The sequence below is a fragment of the Tinamus guttatus genome, unplaced genomic scaffold (assembly GCF_059628265.1).
Source record: "Tinamus guttatus ecotype Peru unplaced genomic scaffold, ASM5962826v1 Tinamus_guttatus_pri_ptg000530l, whole genome shotgun sequence".
NCBI lineage: Eukaryota > Metazoa > Chordata > Aves > Tinamiformes > Tinamidae > Tinamus > Tinamus guttatus.
Window position 1 is genome coordinate 5083183 of NW_028289064.1, and position 20907 is coordinate 5104089.

The 20907-nt window shown below is 42.8% G+C and overlaps 1 protein-coding gene across 5 annotated transcripts in view; it reads right to left on the reverse strand.

The window, feature by feature from the left end:
- KIAA1217 (KIAA1217 ortholog) overlaps nt 1-20907 on the reverse strand; it is a 166496-nt gene that overhangs the window by 37118 nt on the left and 108471 nt on the right. For 4 of the 5 annotated variants that reach the window (XM_088534008.1, XM_088534013.1, XM_088534010.1 and 1 more), the window contains 3 exons: nt 9017-9840; nt 1171-1275; nt 704-756 (listed from right to left, as the gene is read on the reverse strand). In XM_088534008.1, the coding sequence (XP_088390134.1) occupies nt 704-756; nt 1171-1275; nt 9017-9840 (982 nt within the window). The remainder of the gene's footprint in view (nt 1-703; nt 757-1170; nt 1276-9016; nt 9841-20907) is intronic. The other variant, XM_088534011.1, reaches the window with a different exon arrangement.

Consider the following 20907-nt stretch of genomic DNA (forward strand, 5'->3'; position numbering starts at 1 on the left):
GAGAATTGCCTGGTATTGGTTTTATCATAAAGAACAATTCCAAAGCAAATATAAGTAATGGAAGTAGGCTGCACTAGTTAAATATTTTAATAGGTAAAATATATTCAACAATCATTTTAAATATTTGCAGTGCTTTCCTGGGAGCTGGGCAGGGAGAGGTCTGCTGTGGTGAGCTGGGATGGGGAACACGGCTCAGACTTCTCTCATCCCCAGACCCCACTCACAAATAACAAAACCCAAGAGCTTCCCACTCCGCCTAGTGGGTCTGCATCCAGCCCTGTCCACGCGTGTCATCTTCTCTGCCCAGAGGGGACATTCCATCTTTTTTTTTTTTTTTTTTAATTACTGCGGAACTTAATTTTTGGATACATCTGAGATAAGTGACAGTTCTCATTTCCCCAGTATTTGTCTGGATGCTAGATGCATGCTGGAGATGAGATGAATATTCATCTTATGCAGAGACTCTATATCCCATTTAAGTCATTCAGTGCAGGTGTGGAATTCACTCCAAAGAATACTTCACCCTCGTAGAAATTCCTCCCTTAACAAAGATGTGATCAGCTCCCATAATCCAAACTTAAACCTCATTTCTGAGTTTAGCTAAAGGAGTTTAAGTATAAAAAATCCATAAAATCGGATGCCGGTAACACTGGAGCTATTCATATACAGGAAGAATTGGCAAGTTTGAAACAAATTATCTTACCTGTTGTGTCAATGCTGCTCTTGCTGGACACAATTTTCAACATCATCTTCTCACTAAATAATAAAAAGAAAAAACATAATTTTAACTTTCTAATAATCACACTGTGTAGTGAAGCTTATCATCAGTAAATGTAAATGGCCTTGTCTAACATATATATTTTTAATTTAAATCACCAGTAGCTTGTGAGTTTTTTTTTTAAATCAGCTTTAATACAAGTTAAGCAAGGAGTGGCATATTAGCAGTAGAAAGCACAGAGATGATTCCTTTTAACAGAAAGAGCAATGCAGTTAATCTCTATTTATTGTTTGAGATCATTTTCCTCTCTGCCTAGAATTTTCATGGGGATGATAAAGATAATTTTAAAATGATTTAGCATTCAGGATTTTTTATGATTACATTCAAATATTATTTTTGATTGGTTACTAAAATCATTACAGAGAAACAGATTTAATGAATTCTTTTTTTACCTAGAAGCATCTTTGCTATTACTTGTATTTGGCCCTTTAAAAAGCGCAGACTGAACAAGACCAGTTAAACTGGCAATCTGTTTCTCCATGGCTTGTATCCTCTCTCTGTAAGACAAGAGAACCGTTTGTTAAAGCCAGATATATTTGCTTTCAGACTTGTTCTTCTAGGTGAATGATTACCACAGGACCGGAAAGATGCTACAGGGTTTGTGCTCATGGGTATCCGTTTGCATGTACCTTGTTGCAACGGCTTACGGCATCTCGGTTTGGACAGCTTTTGCATGGTAACAGACAGTAAAAAGACATCTGCATGGTTAAAAGAAAAACCCCAGATAATAAACTGCTAGTGATCTCACAAAAACGGCACCTAAAACAATAAGTTAATGCCTCTTGGAACTCGTGAAACTCATTTTTCCAGCATTACATATGTTTTCTCCTTTCTCTGACTTCTACTGGGCAACAGTTTTTCCTGCTTCTTGTTGCTATTTTTACTTTCCCCCAAATCAGGATTTTTGTCCGTGAAACATTTAATCTGCCCAAACTGACTCTTTCCAAGGCCAAACCCTTTGTACTTGTCCTACAACTGTCTGCTCTGGAAAGAACAGCAATGTGACAGACGAGGCATAGGACACCAAATACTGACTGTGCAGCAAAATGATATTAGAATGGACAGATTTGTTTAAGGCCATTGTTTCTCATGAGATATGAAGATACCAAATGAGAGCAATGACATTTTTGGGATAGAAAGACTAGCTTTTGTGTGTTTAGCTTTGCATGCTGTTACATGAATGCATATGGTAGGCAGGGATCAGGGCCTTGGTAGCCCCATACCAAACCAATGCGTATGTACTCTCACGTGCCACTATGGCAAGGGCCCCCTACAACACAGCCACACACCCACAGGGAACCTCAGACAGGGCCTTCTGAAAGTGGGTCCTTATATGACACCAGTTAAGCGACTGGGGAAACACACAGAAGCAGATGCGTAGAACAGGCTGTGATGTTAGGAGATGACCTGAGATACAACTTCTCAAAAAGTAGCGGCCATGACTCATGAAAGACGAGAGGCTGCGCACCCAGACCAGGCTGTGAGAGGTGTCACCACCCACCCCATGGTCAGGGTGCCGCAGGGACCATCCACTGCAGCCAGGTGACCCAGGTGCAGGAGCAACGAGCGCTGCCTCCAGCACCAGTCGCAGTTTGGTGGCCAAAACAGTGATGTTCTTTGATAAATACAGGGCCAAAGTGAGCTGAAATAACACAAAGAGTAACCAGCCAAGTTCCTAGTCAACCAGGTTGACTAATCCAGACTATTTCATTCACACTCTGGGAATGAAATAGAGGTTTACTGGGACAGCAAGCGGATGGGAGACACTGAGACATGCCAGTGTAAAGGAAAATGGACAGTAGGACAATTAATGAGATGCTAAACACAAAGGGTGCAATAAGAGACCGCTCACCCAGCCCTCAACCACCTGCCATGCCCTTACTGCAGTTTCATATGGTCTGCACTGCCTTCTTTTCTGTCTTCGTGTAGAAAGATATTTTGAACAGTGTTGAGAAGACTAGTTGTTCTGAGCTAATTCATTTCAAACCAAGAAATATGTTACAGAATTTCCACTATTGTAAGTTTTAAAAGAAGAAACTGGTTCAGGCTACAGTAGATTTTGGAATGAAAACAAGTACTGAAAGTCTGGGATAAATATATTCTAACCAATGTTAATGCAGCATTTTTGACACTTAATAATGAAAACATTTTTTTTTCCCAGATAATCATCACAAGCCCTTCCTGGAACTAAACTCAATTGGAAGTCTATCTGCTTTACCGATTCATAAATATGATGTTTTTCCCATCCCACATTTGATAATCTGGAAACAATTTTCTGCTTCAAATGAAATTATGGAAACACAAAGCTGATCTTGTCCTTTGCCATGAAATCTAGGAAAGTATGTTGTTAAGATGCAGAAGGATGTTCCAAAGATTGGAGATGATAAAAAAAAGAATGAAATACTGGAATCAATTGAACAGAGAACATTATTTTTCATATGGTAAAAACATTAAGAATGCAAAGAATCTATGTATGTTCTGGAGTTATTCTGCTAGAGACAAGGCAGGATTTTTCTCTTTTTTTTTTCTGCAATTTTTTCATTCTAATACCTACACTCTTTATGATCATTGACACCAAATATTTCTAAAACAGGTGTCTGAAATGAGGCACCTTTTAGGAATTCAAGTGACCTGATTTTCAGAGACTTTGCAGTTTGACTGAAATCCACGGAGGACCCTGTGCCTTCGCAGAGCTGGCAGCGAGAAGCAGCACCAGCTTTTCACACCAGGCCGATGACAGGGGCCTGCCCCACGCTGCTGTAAGCGCCAGTGTCACATTTCATGGCATGGTCACATCAGCACCACATCTCGTGGCACGGACTGCGCAACCCTCTGAAGAGGAGGAACAGGCCCTCCTGCTTTTTCCGCAATTTCCTCTGGTTCCCACATGAAGGGCTGGCAGCAGCCCCAGTTCCCAACATCATGGTGGGCCAACGGAGTTGGAGGGAGAGAGTGAACATTCTCCTCAGCCTTTGTCAGAGTTGCAGTGCTTTTACTGTAATAAAACTTGAACATTTTTGATTCTAAACATTATATTCCGTACCTTGCCCCTGAAGTTAGGCCTGCAGGGTTGAACTGGACTCAGCTACGGGCCCACACCAAGCACGAGCCAAAACCCATGGGGACTGGAAGGCCAGGAACCAAGGAGCTGCAACTTGCGCTTCATCTTCTTTAGACACGCTGATGGCTGGAGGAACATGCTTTACATCACTGCTAGCTCTGCTTCCTTTGCAGAGGAAGCATCAGCAGGACATAAACCTTGGTCCCTCCCTACGGCTCAGGATAAATCTGCACCCCTCCACCATGTAGGCAGAGCGGGGAGGGACACTTCTCCACAGGTAGGAAAGAACTGTCTGTTGTTTGAGGCTGGCATTTGAGGGCACTGCTCTGTGCTGCTCCTACAAGCACCGGAAGAGTCCAACCAGAGAGGTGGAGGAGGACAGGAGGGGACAAGATCAGAAGATGCCGCCGGTTCCAGCAGGCTGCTCAGACAGGGTTGGCTGTGGCTTCTCAGAGAGCTCTGCCAGCAAAGGGTGCAGGAGATGCTCACCAGGCCTGTCTCACTGCTCCCGTGCCCGCGCACACGCGGCGGCTCCGGCCTTGCCCGAGGATCTCCCTCTCCAAACTCAGTACAACCAAAACAAGCCCTTGCTCACCTAGGATCTGCACTGAGACATCAGATTTCATTATTAGATTCCTTCCCTGCACTTTCTTTGAGGTTTCACGTCATTCCTGTAGTGCAACTAACTGGACGTAATCCCAAGCAGGGTACATTGCTAAATCAGTACCCACTGCTCAGCACAATGTTATCCAAGTGCGAGCTGCATGTGCCTTCCCTCTCCTGAGGACATCTTTAATACTCACATCATTGAGAAGACGCCTCATGCTTTGCACAGGCACAAACTAGAAACTGGGCTGTGTACCTGTTCATTCATGTTCATATCCCACCCTAGGCTGGGCAGTGCATTGTCCATAATAGACACACTCAAACAGCAAGTCTGACAGCATGAGCTAATTAACAAGCTATCCTGGAGAAAAATTCTGAGTGATTTCATATTTTATAGTTAAACTGAGTAGAATCTGTACTGTAATCAAAAGGTTAGAGAGGGGAAAAATGCATTTCTTCCTACATAACCCTATGAGAGAAATTTCTTTTTCTTTTTTTTTTTTTAAATCTTACTGGGAGAAAGAAAAGGCAGGTTATCTATGTCGGAGATTAGACATTTCAATCTTCTAAAAATAAGGTTAAATTCCAACTTCTTAAAGCCCGAATTTAAGGCAAAAAAAAAGGAAGCTCTGAAGCACAGTACCATGTGTGATATTATTTTACAGCTCTAGTTCAAGAGCTGGCACCTCACATTCCTCCAGATTGTTCCCGCAAGAGTGGGAACCTGAAGAGCTGTTTACTCGTCCTCCATCCCGTGCTGGTCACCCATGATCTTCCTTTTTGCCCTATCATCCAAGCCCTTTCACAAAGCAAGATGCAATCCTGACCTTCTGCAAAGGCAAATTGCTTCCAGCTGCCAAGACATTTTATGGAAGCTTCTAGATTGCAGAGCCCAGGCCACATACGTATGATGGGTGCAGCAGGGACAGGTTTCTTATGGTCAGCAGTGGTCCTGGAGATTGATGATCACTGCTCCATCTCCAGAAGCAGTGACTGCCCCCTGCTCCCTCCCGGCTGCAGAAGGACACTGAGGGCAGAGCGTCCACTGGGAACTATTCCCTTCCCAAGCATCCCTGTAGAGACCGGTCATTCACCAAACCTGACGTATTCAGAAGGGAAAATTCAAAGTTTTCCTGAAACTGATATTCTGGAAAAAAATTGCTATTATTAAAAGCTCTTTCCCGCCCCCCCGCAATCTATTCTGCTATCACCACAAAGCCCTTGAGAAACAAGGCCCTGAAAATATCCACCATGCTTCTCTCGGTTGGTTTTGGACTCAAAAGACTGTTTGAGAGGGCATATTTGCAAGGGCTAGCAGCAACAATACTCAGCACATCACTGTTGTCTTTGCAGACCATGAATTCGGTAAATATTTTTTCCTAATGAATAGCAGAGTCCATCCATTCTTAAAGGTATCAAACAATAAAGCATTTTTATGATGGTAACAAAACACAATATCCCGAATGTGGCTGTGACATTTCAGTATCTAAACACAAGCCACAGATGGTGAATGTGATCACATCTGTTGTTCCATGAACCACGTTCTACCATCAACTCTTTCCACTAGTATGTGACATAAAAAGAAGAGGACAAAAGGTGTGCTTGGGCAGAAAAGCATCCGCAGTCTGGTCCTGAAATGCTTTGGAGGAAAAGTGATGTATAACCTTACTTTGCTGTTTTAGAGACTGTGGTAGCGGGTAGCAGCATTTACATGTATTCAGCACTATCAAATAACCTACAATTTTGCAACACAAATTGTGTTTTGCATGCAAAGAATGCAAGTTAAATGGTATTTAATACAGCTAGTTTAGAGTTACTTTTGGAAAAAGAACTTATTTTCCAATTTCTCAATATTTAAACATCTGCTCTGCCGGCAGTAACTTCCAGAACTGTCCACCAGAAGCTTTATAAATGGTCTATTCAAAAAAATGATAGCAAATCACTGTTTAAACAGCTCATGGTTACTCACAAAAATGTACTTATTCTTCCTTTAAACCTCAGCTTTAAGGAATGATGACTGTTTGGAGATGAGCTATTGCAACCTGTTACTACTTTAATATCTTTTGTGCATAGGAATACAATTGTATTTCACTTTTTGAAGTCTCCATGAACTTCTTTCCTTTCTGTTTTAAATGAAATTCTTCTGGCAAATGAATTAGTATAAAAATTTATTTAGCGCTTTTATACCACAGAAGTAGCTACCTTGAAAACACCTGAGGCAAAACACATAAAAGAAAGAATTAGGTGAAGCAACCCACATACTAACCTCCCCCTAACTCAGGCTTAAATAACAGGTCTGACAAGACTGGCTTCCACAGTGCAAAAAGAAAAAGGGAAACTCTGAAAAGAAGAGATGAGAAGCATCAGTTTTCACCTTTTTCAGTCTTCTATGGGCTCAGAACCACTTCAGTTAGCGTTACAAAGGCAGCTGTCCCATTTTCTTCAACAAAACCACGTTGCAGTCAATAAGAGCTTCAAAGAAGAGGGGCATGAGATGCCCCTTGGCCTAGGCACCCTGCGCGGCGCTGGGGTGGGTGCTCATGGGGCTGTGGAGCTGCACAGGGACCTGCTGCTCCTTGTTCCACGCACGGCCGCAGCACCTCGGCCCTCGGCGCCGCCGGGACCAACCTGCGGCACCTGCTGCTTGGTTTTGACCAGGCCTGAAGAGGAGGAATTCAGCCCCACACCTCCAATCCCCAAACACCCTGACGCACAGAGGTAAATGCATGCTTCAGGGTGAAATCAGCCAGGCCTACGCAGCGAGGTACAGGTGCTTTGCTACTTTTAAACCTCACTTTCTGAGTGTTTTTAATGAAATTGTAACAATTCAGCCTATACTGAAGCAGGAAATTATCACCTTGGCCTGCATAAACTTAGCGCTTAGTGCTTTAGCACAATCTCAGTAATGTTTGTTTTCTGAGTTTATGAAATTATTATAAAGCTAAAATAATTTTTACAGCACTCAGTTCTTAATACTGCAGTGACTACAAAACAGACCTATTTGCACTAATTGTTTTGGGTAATTAGATTTTTTTTTTAATCATAATTTTTTCCAGGTTCAAAAAGAGAGAGCCACAACCCATAAGAACAGTTCTCAGAATGAATCTTTCAATATAGTTTGGCTAATACACACCCTGCTGAATTTTAAGAGCACGTATATATTTGGAAATGCAACTACGCAGATGCTATTTTCATCACTGTAAATACACTTCAGGAACAGTACTAAAACTCCTGGTGTGAAGCTCCCCTCAAGAAGCTGCAGAGCAATCTGTACAGTCACCCTTTGCATATTCACAAGTATGCATACACAAATACACTATGCATATCTGTGTATTTGAGTGTACAGATGAGATGTCCTACGGGGAGAGATGAAGTAGCACAGACAGGAAAGTTGGTGTCCTCCCTTATTTTCAGCCCCTCCTCACACGAACCTTGCAAAATTTTATCTGAAAGCCGTCTCTTGGAGTAGAAATAGCAAATATAGTACAACTTATTTCCTTATTTCCTAATGGAACTTGAAACAGGATGTCAGGTATAAGTATCGTTTCCTCTGAAATAAATATAGACCAGGTTTCACTGACCCTAAACTGGATTAGCCCCTCACTCATACCCTTGTGCCAACATAACTACCAGTTTTTTTTTTTTCTTTTTCTTTTTGTGGATGGGTTATTTTCCTCCATCCTCATCTCTCTCCTAAGCAAGGAACATCACAACACATCCTTCTCTCTGGCCTCACAGGGTCAGCTGCAATTTATTTCTGAACAAGCGGCTCAGACGGAAAGGACACCCCGGGCTTTCACGAAGCTCCGTACCAGGAGTTCGGGCAGTCGGCAGTTACCTTTGGCCCTCGTGAGCTCAGCACTTTCCAGCTATTCGTCTTCACTTCCCTAAAGAGTGCCATAAAAGTTAACAGCACAAACAGCACACTCGAGATTAACACGCCAGCACACAGCACCCAACGGGCAGTGCAACCGCTTCGCTCCCCTTCGCGGACCTCGGCGCGAACCTGGTGCTTAGGGAAATGGAGGGTTCCAGCATGGTGCTGGAAAAGCCACCGGGAACGGCTGTCTCGTTGCAATCTCTTCCCTGGGACAGACTTGCTCATCTCAGCAATTTCCCCTCGAGGAACGTTATTATAAACAACTGTCCTATTTTTATGCAAATTCATGTTTTACAGGAGATGAGACAGTAATGATAAATTCTTCCCATTTCCTAACGCTAGATGAGAAAAAAAACTCACTCTATAAAGAACCAAAATTGTAATATCAGAGTGTCATTCTTAACGGGCGGTGAAATACATCTCCTTATTAACAGGGACAGAACATCATTTGTTCTTGTAACATGACTGGGTTGTCTGCAAAGAAAAACCCTCGTTTACTTCCTTTTTCCCAGTGGCTGAGTTTCACACAAATGGAAAGAAGCAGGGATTCATCACGGGTGGACCACACTTTGGGATAGAAACTGGGGCAGGGGGAGGTCGCACCTGCCCTCGGTCACGAACCCACTGTTCCCCCGGGTGCCAGGCGGCAAGACGGAGCGCGTGGACATGAGCGTGTCCCGCGCCACCTTACCTGGTCTCCTTGTCCTTGGGCATCGCAGGCGACCCGTAGCCAAAAGCCTGTCTGTCGGCCGGACTCGGCGCCACCTCGGCCATGCCCGTGAGACCCATGGCGCTCCGCGCCTTCGCCTCTATGTACACAGGCTCCTTTTTGAAGGACTGGCGGCCAGGAGAGGACCTGTCGGGCTGCATGGCGTGGGGAGGCACGTGGGCATTGTGGTGAGGGTGCACGTCGACCATGCGCACGTCGGCCACCCGGTGGGGCGACGCTGGCGGCGTCTTGGAGCCAAGCGTGGGCAGGTGGCTCTCCGGGTACTTGCGGGATTTCTGTCTGTACAGGGACTGCTCCAGCATCTCCGGCGGCATGGCGGGGTTGCAGTAGGTGCTCGATGACCGCATGGCCCCGCGGTGATAGGCCACGATGTGGTCAGGGACATCGAGGGGGTGCCCGGTGTGCGGCACTGCCACACTCATCCTCCCCTCGTGGAACAGGTAGGGGTCTCCATACAGGCCCTCGTTGCGGATCAGAGTGAGGTTTTTGCCGCTCATGTCCTCATCGGGCTTCACGTCCCTCCTCTCCAGGATGGCGCTCGGGCTGGGCGAGATGGACCGTGAGGCCGGCAGGCTCGAGAGCCGGTCCCGGGGGATGGTGGCATTGCCTGGCACCCCCAGGGGCCGGCCGCCCCCGTAGGGGATGCGGGACGGTGAGGGCGGCATGGAGTGTGGCACCGGGGTGGCCGGCGGCGAGCTGGGCATGGCGTGCGCGGGGTGGGCGGCCGAGCCGGGCCGGGAGCCGCCGGGCCCGTCGCGGCCTGTGTAAGCCATTTCCCTCTGCATCTGCAAACGACAAGGAAAACACACAGGGCGCCGCATTAGTGAATGAACAAAGCGTGATGTGAGCTGTGAGCACCTTGACATCAACTACATGAAGGAAAGCAAGCAAACTCACTCCAAAAAAATCAAATAACAACTCGACACACAGATAAGTACTACACCTTGAGACCTCAGTGCCTGGAGAAAATAAGATCCACGGACAGCAAGAAAATGGACCGTGTGTTAAAGGAGTATGAAAGTTTTAAAACATGCTTTTACTTATCAGAATATCATTTTATACTAATCTCATCCTATCCTACCCAAGCTGCAATCGCAGATTTTAGCACTAGGTGCTCTAGGTACGCAAAACAAATGGACTTGAACAGTTTAGTGATCCAACAAGCACATAGGCTACAGTTGACTGATCCCAAACCAGGAAGAAAACCCTGGTGTTTTTGGCATCATATGTAAGTCCAAGTCCTCAGGCAAGTAAAATAAATATTACAACCAATTGGCCATTTACTTCACAGTATGCATTTGCCTTTCCTAATTCCTTGACATGACCTTTATTTCTATGCACAATAACGTCTTACACCAAGCACAGGAGAAAGACACATGCAAACATTTATTGCCAACAAGATATTTGAGGTGCATGAAAACGGTTAGCCTATATAACACACATGCCAAAGGTTTCCGGCTTTGTGATGAAAGAGAAGAGTTTCAGACGCTTTGTGGACCATGTGCTACAAAAGCCACTAAACATTTTATTACAGTAATATAAGCAGCAACAGTTAGTGCCATCAGGAATGAATGAACAAGCAAGGAAAAGAACAGGAAGACACCTGCACATTAGTATTTTGTTAACTAGCTGTGGACACGACTGAAAACTCCAATGAAAAATGTGCAGTAATTTCTGAGATGAAAATGTTTCACCCTGCCCGTGAATGACCTCTCTCGGTAGCCAAACACGGTCACTGACGGGCACAAGATAAAATCTTTTTCTAGCACACAAGCACTGCTGTGGTGCTTTTAAGGTCAGGGGAGAGAAAATGGAAGATGAAGGATATCAGGGAGCCACCATAGATGGAAGAAAATGGAAAAAAAAAATCACAGCTTTTAAAATGTGAATTGGCAACCCCAACTGCCCACACCATCACTTTCAGGAGGATCTGGAAAACTCAGCATCACTGAACACATCCCTGAGTTTATGCAGTGCACACTAATCACAGTGGAAGTTGCTGATTTGAAATCTTCACCATTTCCCTGCCGCTCACTCCTTGTTTTAACACTATGCCTGAATCCACCGCAGTTAGTGATCCACGGCTGACAAAGCAAGAAATTATATTCCACGCCTGCCCCACCACAGGTTTTTCCACTGGTAAAGGAATTACAATGGCGGCATATAAACAATTGCTGTTCTCATCACAGCAGGCTCCACACTTGGGCATTACAAATGACGTTCCCCAAGGCCAGGGATCAAAAGTTTGCAGTATCAGGTATCAGGAAGAAGAAAGAAGATAACGTGACTCTGGTGCAGCAATAATAAATAAGCTTAACAGAACAAAGGAGTGCACTGGAATGGGTTATAAATGAGCCAGACATAAGTCTTCCAGCCAAGGAGGGATGTTGGGTCATTTTTTTTTTTTTTTAATTTGCACAGAGGAATACTGTCATATGGAATTTGAAATAAAACACAACTAAACAGTACTAATAAAATTATCAGTGGGTATTCAACACAGTTATCCATCCAGCTTCAAGAAATACTGCAACACGCTTGGCTGTATTGCGCGTTCAGATGCCAGAGCCCAGCCAAAGAATGAAAAGCCTCCTGCTGACTCTGGGCAGCTTTGGGCTCCCACCTCCTGGGAGGTCCAGCTAAAGCTACAACAGGTATAACAGCAGTATTCCAAGGCACAGGATCCCCAGATACAAGGCTGTACTGGGTTACAGTGAGAGGAAAAGTCCAATGCTAGCAGTAAAGAGAAAATTTCTAAGGAAAACTTTGAAAATGACAGCTTTAATAACACATAATCTCTGGACCTCATATTCCTGTATATGCTCATTTACGTTTCAGTCAAAGAAATACTTCAAGAAAAAAAATCTATTTTTCACATTCATATATTGCCATACATTAAGATGGAAATAAAGAGTTCACACATACAGCTTAGTAAGCTATTGGTCAAAACACAACTGGTCAGAACTTGACATTTACCCTGCGTCCAAGTACTGACCTATATGCTCCTGTTTACTTTTGCTTTGCATTAAAATAGCACATAGCCCAAATCGAGGCCTTACTGGGCTGGGCAGGGCACAGATGCTTGTGCAGACAACCCCTTCCTGCAAAGTTCACACGCTATTTTAATACGTGACTCAGTCCCTGGGTGGAGCGCGCCGAAGGGGAGCACGGGCAGAGCCGCAGAGTCCAAGGGTGCCCGCGGCACGAACGCGGGGCACGCGGGCTGCGCGGGGCCGTGAGCCGGCGACACGGCGCTGACAGGCAGCCTGCTGGGCGGGCTGCTGAAACAAGCGGCAGCACATGCTGCATCTTCTCTTCCTGCTTCTCTCCTCTCTAAACATCTCCAGATTCTTTCCTAATGCAACTTTTAAAATGCACAGGATGGTTTTCTCATCTGTGTCTGCTGTAAGATATTCAAGGCATCCTACTCTCTCTCTTTCATTTATACAGCTAATTCTCTGCTGTTGGCTTCTTCCTGCCCTCCACCTCAAAAGTCCTGTGTTGCTCAAGGCAAAGACACGTTCCAACAGGTGGGCTGTCCCAAGCCACATGTTCTTAAACTGCAGCACTGAGGCACAGAGAGAGAGGATTTGGGGCTTATCAGGGCCTGTAAGTACTATGTGCTATCTCAGCCAATTGCTTTGAGGGCAAAAGGGAAAAGGTTTTAAGGCAAGTGTGGGATCATGTGCTTTCCAACTGCAGCTATGTAATATATTTGCCTGAGGGTGTGTTTTTTTAGCACATGCCTCTTCCTTGTTCTTACCGCTCACAGACTTTACATCCCTGAAGCAGAAGGTTGTTTGTCAGTCCTTCAGGTTAAAATATGGCAAAAGGCAAGTACTACAGTTTCTGAACATAACATCAGAAGGGAAAGGGTATCACTAAGACTTTTTTTCCCCACTTCCTGTAGGAAAAAAAAAGATCATATCCTGTGCAAGTAGCTCCTTAGGGGTTCTCTTGGTCTAGTAACACTTAAGTCTAAAGACTTATATGGAAAAGTATGGATTTGCATTTTCTTTACAAATGGATCAATAGAGAAACTGGTCACACACTGAAGAGCAAACAGCATACAAAACCAGCTATGTTTATAATTTCAGCATTACTTTGCATGCTCGACAAGTGGCTGCATTTTGAATGCTGTTATATGCAGAAAGGTAGCAAAAAGGGCCATGCATCCACCCAAATATCTAAAAGGAGACCTGGCAAAGATTCTCCTTTGCTCCTGGGAGCTCACCTAAGGGCCAGGCATACCTGGTACCTCTTCCACTTCAGAACACAAGGCTTATTCCCTCCTGGCCCCTTGACCATCCCAGTTCCCCTAAAAGAAGGGCAGTCATGCTACCATAAGCCTCATGGGTAGCAAGGGGCAGCTGCACACACCTGGGTGCCAGAAATGCAGCCTGACTCACACCGTTACCTGCAGACACCCCAGAGCAAAAGACAGGCACAGGGAAAGGTGGGGCAGGGTATCTGACCTGGCAGCCTTTCCCAGTGCTCTCCCCAGCCTCAGCTATGTCAATACAGAACACAGCAATTGGCTTTGTCCAAAGAATTTCAGCCTGCCAAAATATCTAAATGATCCCTATTCATCTGCACACCTTCCCTGTGACACCCTGGAGTTTCCAGCAGACCCCAGGAATCACCTCTCAGGTAAGCAAAGTTATTACTTTCTTACTCTCCCATTGACACTCTATGTTGCCCTGAGGAAACTGCATCTGTGCTTTCCAAGTTGGCTCACCCACCAGTAAACTTAGGACTCTTGCAAAGAACTTTATCAAGAGCTTGGAGAATGTGCAATGGAAAAGCTACAGAAATGCTAAATACCGTTACAGCGGTGATTAATTCTTCTGTATGTAAAGAGGCCTTTTAAGGAAATCACTCACCAGAAGAAAATCCTCTGCAGAGTGAGGCAATCCTTCACTTTGCTAATCAGGGAAAGATTAATTAAAAGAACCTTAACAACTGTACGTGCCATTAGTTTGTTCTTTCCTTAAGACAAAACACCACTACAGTATCATTTCTGTCATGACTGATCTTTCACATTGAGTTTGCACATCTGAAAGTATGTCAGCTTTTGTAAAAAAAAGTCAGATAATATCTTAGAAATATCAGAACTATCACTCACAATAAGAAATAGGGTATTTGAAAACTACAGAACAGACAATAAGTTTTAAAACAACTTTTAAATACATATAGATTGATTATCTATCTGAAGCCAAATCCTCCTCATGCTATCACACTTCAGTGAAGGGTTATCACACTTGTCTGTTCTTGCCTGTTCTTTGTATGCCTTTTAATTCCTGCAAATTCTCCCTTTGTGTCAGGCCATTTCAGAAAAAAATAGCTGGCTGCAGCTTGGGCTCCTCCAGCTGCCCAGCACTATCCGTACAGCCACAAACACATGAGCAACATTCATTGCATCAGCAAACCAACCAGTTTGTTCTGGTCACAAACCTTCCAATGAAAAATAATTTTAGCAGACAACACTAATTCATTTGAGCTGAAATATTCGGTAGATATATCAGTAAAGCAAAAGTTGTTTGGGAAAAAAAAAAGGCAGATTTCAGTCAAACATGAGTTCTTATCAGACATTCCTGGACTGCTCTAGAGCTTTGGATTTTCAGATTCATAAACCTAGGGCAATTTGGGCAGAGCCTGCCCTGGGGCAGAGAGCCCAGCTCCTCCACAGTCTCATCTGCAGAGCATGTGACAGCTTTGGGATGGTCTCCTAGACCCTGTGATAAAATATGCCAGGGGTATCCGTGTCTATATTCCCTGCAGTACTTCCAGACTAGAAGTTAACTTGGTGCTTTTGGCTAACAATGGACATCCTGATACTCAAAATATAGATTTAAGTGCACAAACCAGTTTGCCTGGCTCAGCTTGGACACCTGGCTTCAGACAAGTCCGTCCCCACAGTGGAAAGAAGATATAAGGAGCTCCCAGGTTTCTGCTGCTCTCTTTTTTGACTGTTGTAAAAACACAGCATTGTTGTAAAAACACATGCTGTGTTTTTACAATACATTTTTATATGTGAATGTACAGGCATTTTTCATTGCGTCAAAAAAGTTTTTTTTTTTTTTAACATATTTTGGAGAATTCTGAAACCCAGATATCTCTGTTCTTAACATGTTCCACAAATTTCCATGGTCTTTTCCTGGATGCTTTTCCTGATAAGGAGTTGCAGGACTGCTGAGGAAAGTCGGCATTCATTACAATTCACTCCTTACCCATAGCAAGCATTTGAGTTTCAGTTTTTCAGCTTCTTTTGCATAGATTTGGTAAATGTCCAGTTGCAAATTTTTTTTTACAATGCATAAAGAGTTGAGCTAAAGTGTCTATGAAACTGTAATTTTCTGGTTGATAACAGCAGGACAGAATACTTAATAGAACATATATGGATGCAGGAAGAGAATCACTCTGTTTTCCTTCCTCCATCTGTGTTGTTATCTTATGCTTCCCTTTCCACTTACCAGCAACGCTGTAAGCAGTCAATACGTTTCTTTGGACCTGCTGATGATGGCAAATCCACTTTGTCCTCCAATAACTAATAAACCAGGAGAGGACCAGCAGATGGACGCTCACTGCCATAGAAGATGGGAGCTGGAGCACATAACCATAACCTCCGAAGAGGGCATGTGGGTCTTCTCCTAGGCCCACCTTGATCAGGTGCCATCCTCTGACGGCTCGGTGTGGCTGCAACATCCAACCTGTATCCCTTTCTCCATGTTGTGAGACATATGGAGCAAGCACCGTTTCACCCACTAGGAGAGAGTTTTTATGGTACAGTATAGAAACTGCCCAAATACTGGTTTGAATTAAGCTCAGCCACGCCATCGCTTCCCTTTCCATATGACACAGCATCAAGCACATTCTTAACATTATTGTCCCTTATTTTATACCTATATATTTAAGGCACATTTGCACACGAATCCAACCCCTGCAGCTATCCAAATGTTTTAACTCATGGTACTTTACATGTCTCAATATGTCCTTTTATATCCTTGCTTACATATAAATTTAATTCATACCATACCCTAAAGCTCCCATGAGGAAAACAAAGAATACCTATTTCACTTTTTACTGAATGCAAAACAGATCTGTAAAACTCCAAGCTAACCACAAAACAAATTTAATGGTAATATCAAAAATAATGTCTGATTGCTTCACCCTGCCTCTAAGTCAGTGCGTACATTGAAGATGGATCTTGCTACCAAGGAGAGAAGAGAGCTTCAGCCCAGATTCTAGGTACTCTGCTTGTTCAGGCACATTTTTTTCAGCTATGCTTAAATCATATGGCTATTTATCTCTACAATTAAAAACACTAAAACTCTCATTTTTTTTTTCTTAAGATAACATTGTTACCGACAGACAAATAAAATAATATCTGGTTAAGATTTTGCTCTGAAATAATTAAAGTCACTTACTGTTACTTAAGGAAATCACCTGTATGACTACAGCAGTAAGATGAACATTTGGTTCCACTTCTTCTAATAAAGCACTTTTTGTTTTCAGCCTCGAATTTAAATCCTCAGTCTACAGTATAGTATTTTATATATCCATGCCTTCTGGGAAAAGGTCTTTAAACAGTAAAAATGTTCCTTGTTCTCTCTGCTCACAACGGGGACAGGCCATCTTGCTTTACCCGGTCATCCAAGTAACGCTGCCTCAATAGACTGAAGTACTTTTCCACATGACAAGCCTGCAATTTCTCCTCCCCTTCGAAATTAGTCACTAAATAACCTCCTTGGCATGTCACCCAGTCACAAACTGTGTGACATTATGTGATTCAATCGCTCAACCATTTCTTAATGTGTGCCTATAAGATGTATATAGAGAGACTAACATTATGGAATGAAGTATAAGAGGGACTCACAAAGGGATAAGCCATAAATAAAGCAGTGAGTAACCTTCATTAAGGTAAGAGAGTGCATTTCTGAAAGAAACAATATGAAACACATACATATTAATTCCCGGACAGGAGAAGCTCTCAAATTGTTTAGCAAACACAGTACACACAATTCTAGAAAAGAAGATGCACTGGTTATTAACTTAAGAAGCTTTTAAAATGATCAGATTGGCAGTGACATTTGACAGAAAGAGGCGCAGCCCCCTCCCCTGGAACGAAGCACCTGTGTGCGCGGGAGCCTGGCTGCTCATTAACCAGCACCGCGGCAGCCGCCGAGCTGAACTTTGAGGCCACCATAAATCAACCTCATTGCTATCTCCGCAGCACACCATGGAAGCAATTATGATCACTTGGTTTTTTTCTAGTAAAGGGCACAATAGAAAAGGCAAATGTCAAAAAAAAAAAAAAGAAAAAACAAAGAAAAAAACATGCTTCCATCCCTTCTACCTCCTCTCCCCAAAAGGCCAAATAATACAGAAAATGCATTCTTAAAAATACACTATTTACAAGGTGCAAGAGATGGCACATAAAAGGCACAGCATAATCTCACAATAAAAACACATCACAGCTCCTAAATGCAAAACAAGCCAGAAGGTAACTTAAGTAAAGGGTTGCCCATATTATTTTGACTGCGGATCAAAAGAATCAAAATACAATTTGAGACGCATGAACGTGAGCTCATATCGATGTAGAGAACCAGTTAGGATGGGAATTTGTTGGAGTAACATTTCTATTTTGCATGATTCCTCTCAGCCTGTCAAACATTATTGAGGGAGGCAACATGCACTGCCAAAGCGTAATCTGACACATGAAAATTTAAGTAACATAAGCAAGATCAACAGCAGATCTGGTAGCCAAAACTAAATATGACCATGTTCCAGGCCTTACCGCATCCTCTCCAACAGCAGAAAGTCCTCTAAAATTGTAAGCGGCTCTGCCATACTCTTATTTGTACAGTACATTGTAAATTTATACGTCATTATTGTCTTGACAAAAACTTCACAGAATTTACATGTAGCATAACATAAAATATCTTTTAAGAATGTAAAAAATATTTATTTCATCTTAAATGTATATTTTTTAATTTTACCAGAAAAATATGTAAAAAAACAAATTTTATTAAATATTTACACCTGAACTATAACAATAATAATAAAAAACACGGAACAGAAACAATCTTAAAAATATTTATTTTGATTTTAAATTTAATCAGTCAAGGCTTGCCTCTCATAGTATAGGAGCAAAGCAGTATTTACCATTGAAGCATCTGGTTTATATTTGGCAGGTTTAACTAACCAGTCAAGCATTCCCTTTTAATGAGTGGATGTATATATTTGACCTAGTTAAAAAGCTGCTTAGGTCTGCTGACCAACCAGACTGAAAAACATGACAAGAAAAATACAAACAAATTATCCTAGAACACATTTATGCCACATATGCTGTCCAACAAGTGCAGAATACACTTTGCCATTTACATTCTTCCTTACAGGCCAACGAACCTGTAGTGAGAAGTCACATTATTATGCTAATACGCAGGATAAGACAGACCACTATATTTCATTGCAGCTTCTCTGCAATGAATTGGAAGCTGGTAGGATGCACATTTTCAGTAATTGGACTCTAGCATGATAAACTATATCCCAGAACATCAGACATCCTATAACTAGTTCTCCATACAGCCAGCACTACGTGCAGTAGTCTTCAATTGCATATTGGTTGATGCATATGAAGAGTTTTTCATAAGAGTAATGAATCTTCTTTTAATTTGAAAGTATATCAGGCCCAACATAATAAATATTGTATGGCTATATCATTACCAAGGCTATAATTTAATCTGTGGATTCTAACAATGCGCACAAACCATTCAAGCAGCACTTTCCATTTCAATTGCTTTATCAGAGCCCTCAAGCCCTGTCTATCTTTCTCTGCATTATCTTCCATGTAATTAGCTGCCATATATTTGTTTGTAATGTACTCTACAGAAGGGGAGTCTTTTCCAGTTTAACTCCTGCATAATCAAAGGGCATGCGCCTATGAGGTGCAACACTCCAGCTTCACCAATGCCAGGCCCAGAGGTCTGGATTAGCCAACTACTTTAAAATCTACGTTAAAGTCTATGTTAGGGTAGGCCTGAGCTACCACTGAGCCAAATCACCAGTCCTGCTAATTTCCACTACAATGTTATTAACATCATTAGTCCCTTCGACCACTGCTTAACACACCAATTTATTTTCTCTTTTCTACACCCGTTTTTTTCAGTGAAAGCTTTAGAGAAACAACAGCAGGAAAACACATATTTATAAAGCCAAATAACATTTTAAAAGTGTTCTATGGGTATATATACAAGGCATGGACATATTTTACTGTTTGACTGCTGATCAAAGTTCTATCTATTCTTCATAACAGTTCTTTTGGATCCTATTCCCTTAATAATACTTTCATGGATGGAAATAATTAAGTAGTTAATGTCTTGTACTGCTATAAACAACTGTTTTCTTGCCAGGAAACAGGGAAGCACTTAGAGGCTGGAGGGCTTGTCGCTAATTCAGGGCTTGTTTGCTCTCTCAGCGCTCTGGAGTCAATGGGAATTTTGCTTCAATGCAACAAGACAGTGCAGTCCATCAGAAGCCAAATGGGAAGGCAGTTTGTTGATAATCTGAGAGAGGTATTATTTCTATCTCCATGCTGCTTTTTTTTTTCTTCCAATTATGGTTTTCCTTGAACTCATCAGTCTGATAGTCCAGCCAACACCTAATTCTGAGCTAAGAAAGGGGTAGTTTAGGGGAACAAAGGCCTACAGAGTTGTCCACAGGATGTCCTAGAGCTGCTGTCTTTGTCATATTAGACTCAAGGCAGTAGAAGCACTTCCCTGCAGATCCTCTGCCCAGGCAAGCACTATGACAGAAACCTCTCAGTGAGGTTATCCATTCTCTACAATGCAAGGAGCGAGATCAACCTCTAGCTTTGTCCTCAACTGCTCAGCAGAGGAGGAAAAGAGTGGTCTTATCCAGCTCTGGTACCAGCTGTTTCCCTCCAGTGGAAATGTCGGAGCAGATTATGCACCCAGCTAGGTATGCTGGTGCCACTGCCCTCGCACTGCTGTGTGTGATCCCAAATAGCTCTTTCACATTAGCCTCAGCTTTCTGTCCAGGTCGCTGATGATATTTATACCTGCAAGTATATCTGTAGCCCTTCCCTGAAGATGGAAAACTGTCCAAGACCACTTTGAGTTTGAGAGCTGAAGATAAGGAAGCAGGAAGGAGGCAGAACAGTTCTCTCAAGACTATATGAAGATCACACTATCTGATCCCAAACATATATTTTATTTGTTCTTACCTCTGCTTACTGATTCTGAAGGCACTTAGTGAAATGGACATGTCTTCCGATAGAAACAAGTATCATGAAGTTCCGTCCTCTTACAATTATTCCAAACTCCAATTCTTCTAAAATAAACATACACACACACTTGCCTCTTCCACGCACAGAGCTCGTAAGTAATAGCTGGAATGAACCACTATAAAGAGAAAACGCAATTTGAAAGCCTCACTGCTGGCAAAATGACTCGTCATGCATGATGGCTCATGCAATGTTGAGCAACCTGTACAGGAAGCCTTTGAACCTGCACATGTGAGCATCTGAGCTCCAGGAGAACAACACTTCATTGTAACAGGTATATTAATTTTCTTATATATACACAAGTTAACATGCACACATTTATGTGTGTATACATATGTACACACATATATACACATACATACACACACCCCAATAGATTCTTTTGGCTAAACTTTGGTGATGGCAAATGTTGAACATAATAAGGAATTTAAAATTTTTAGAGTTTCAAAAAATTAAAGGCAGGTACAATCAAGCAAATCCTGGGGGGCTGGAACCTCTGCAGCCTCTCAAACTTCAAGTTTACTAGAGCCAGCTCTCACTGCAGTCACAT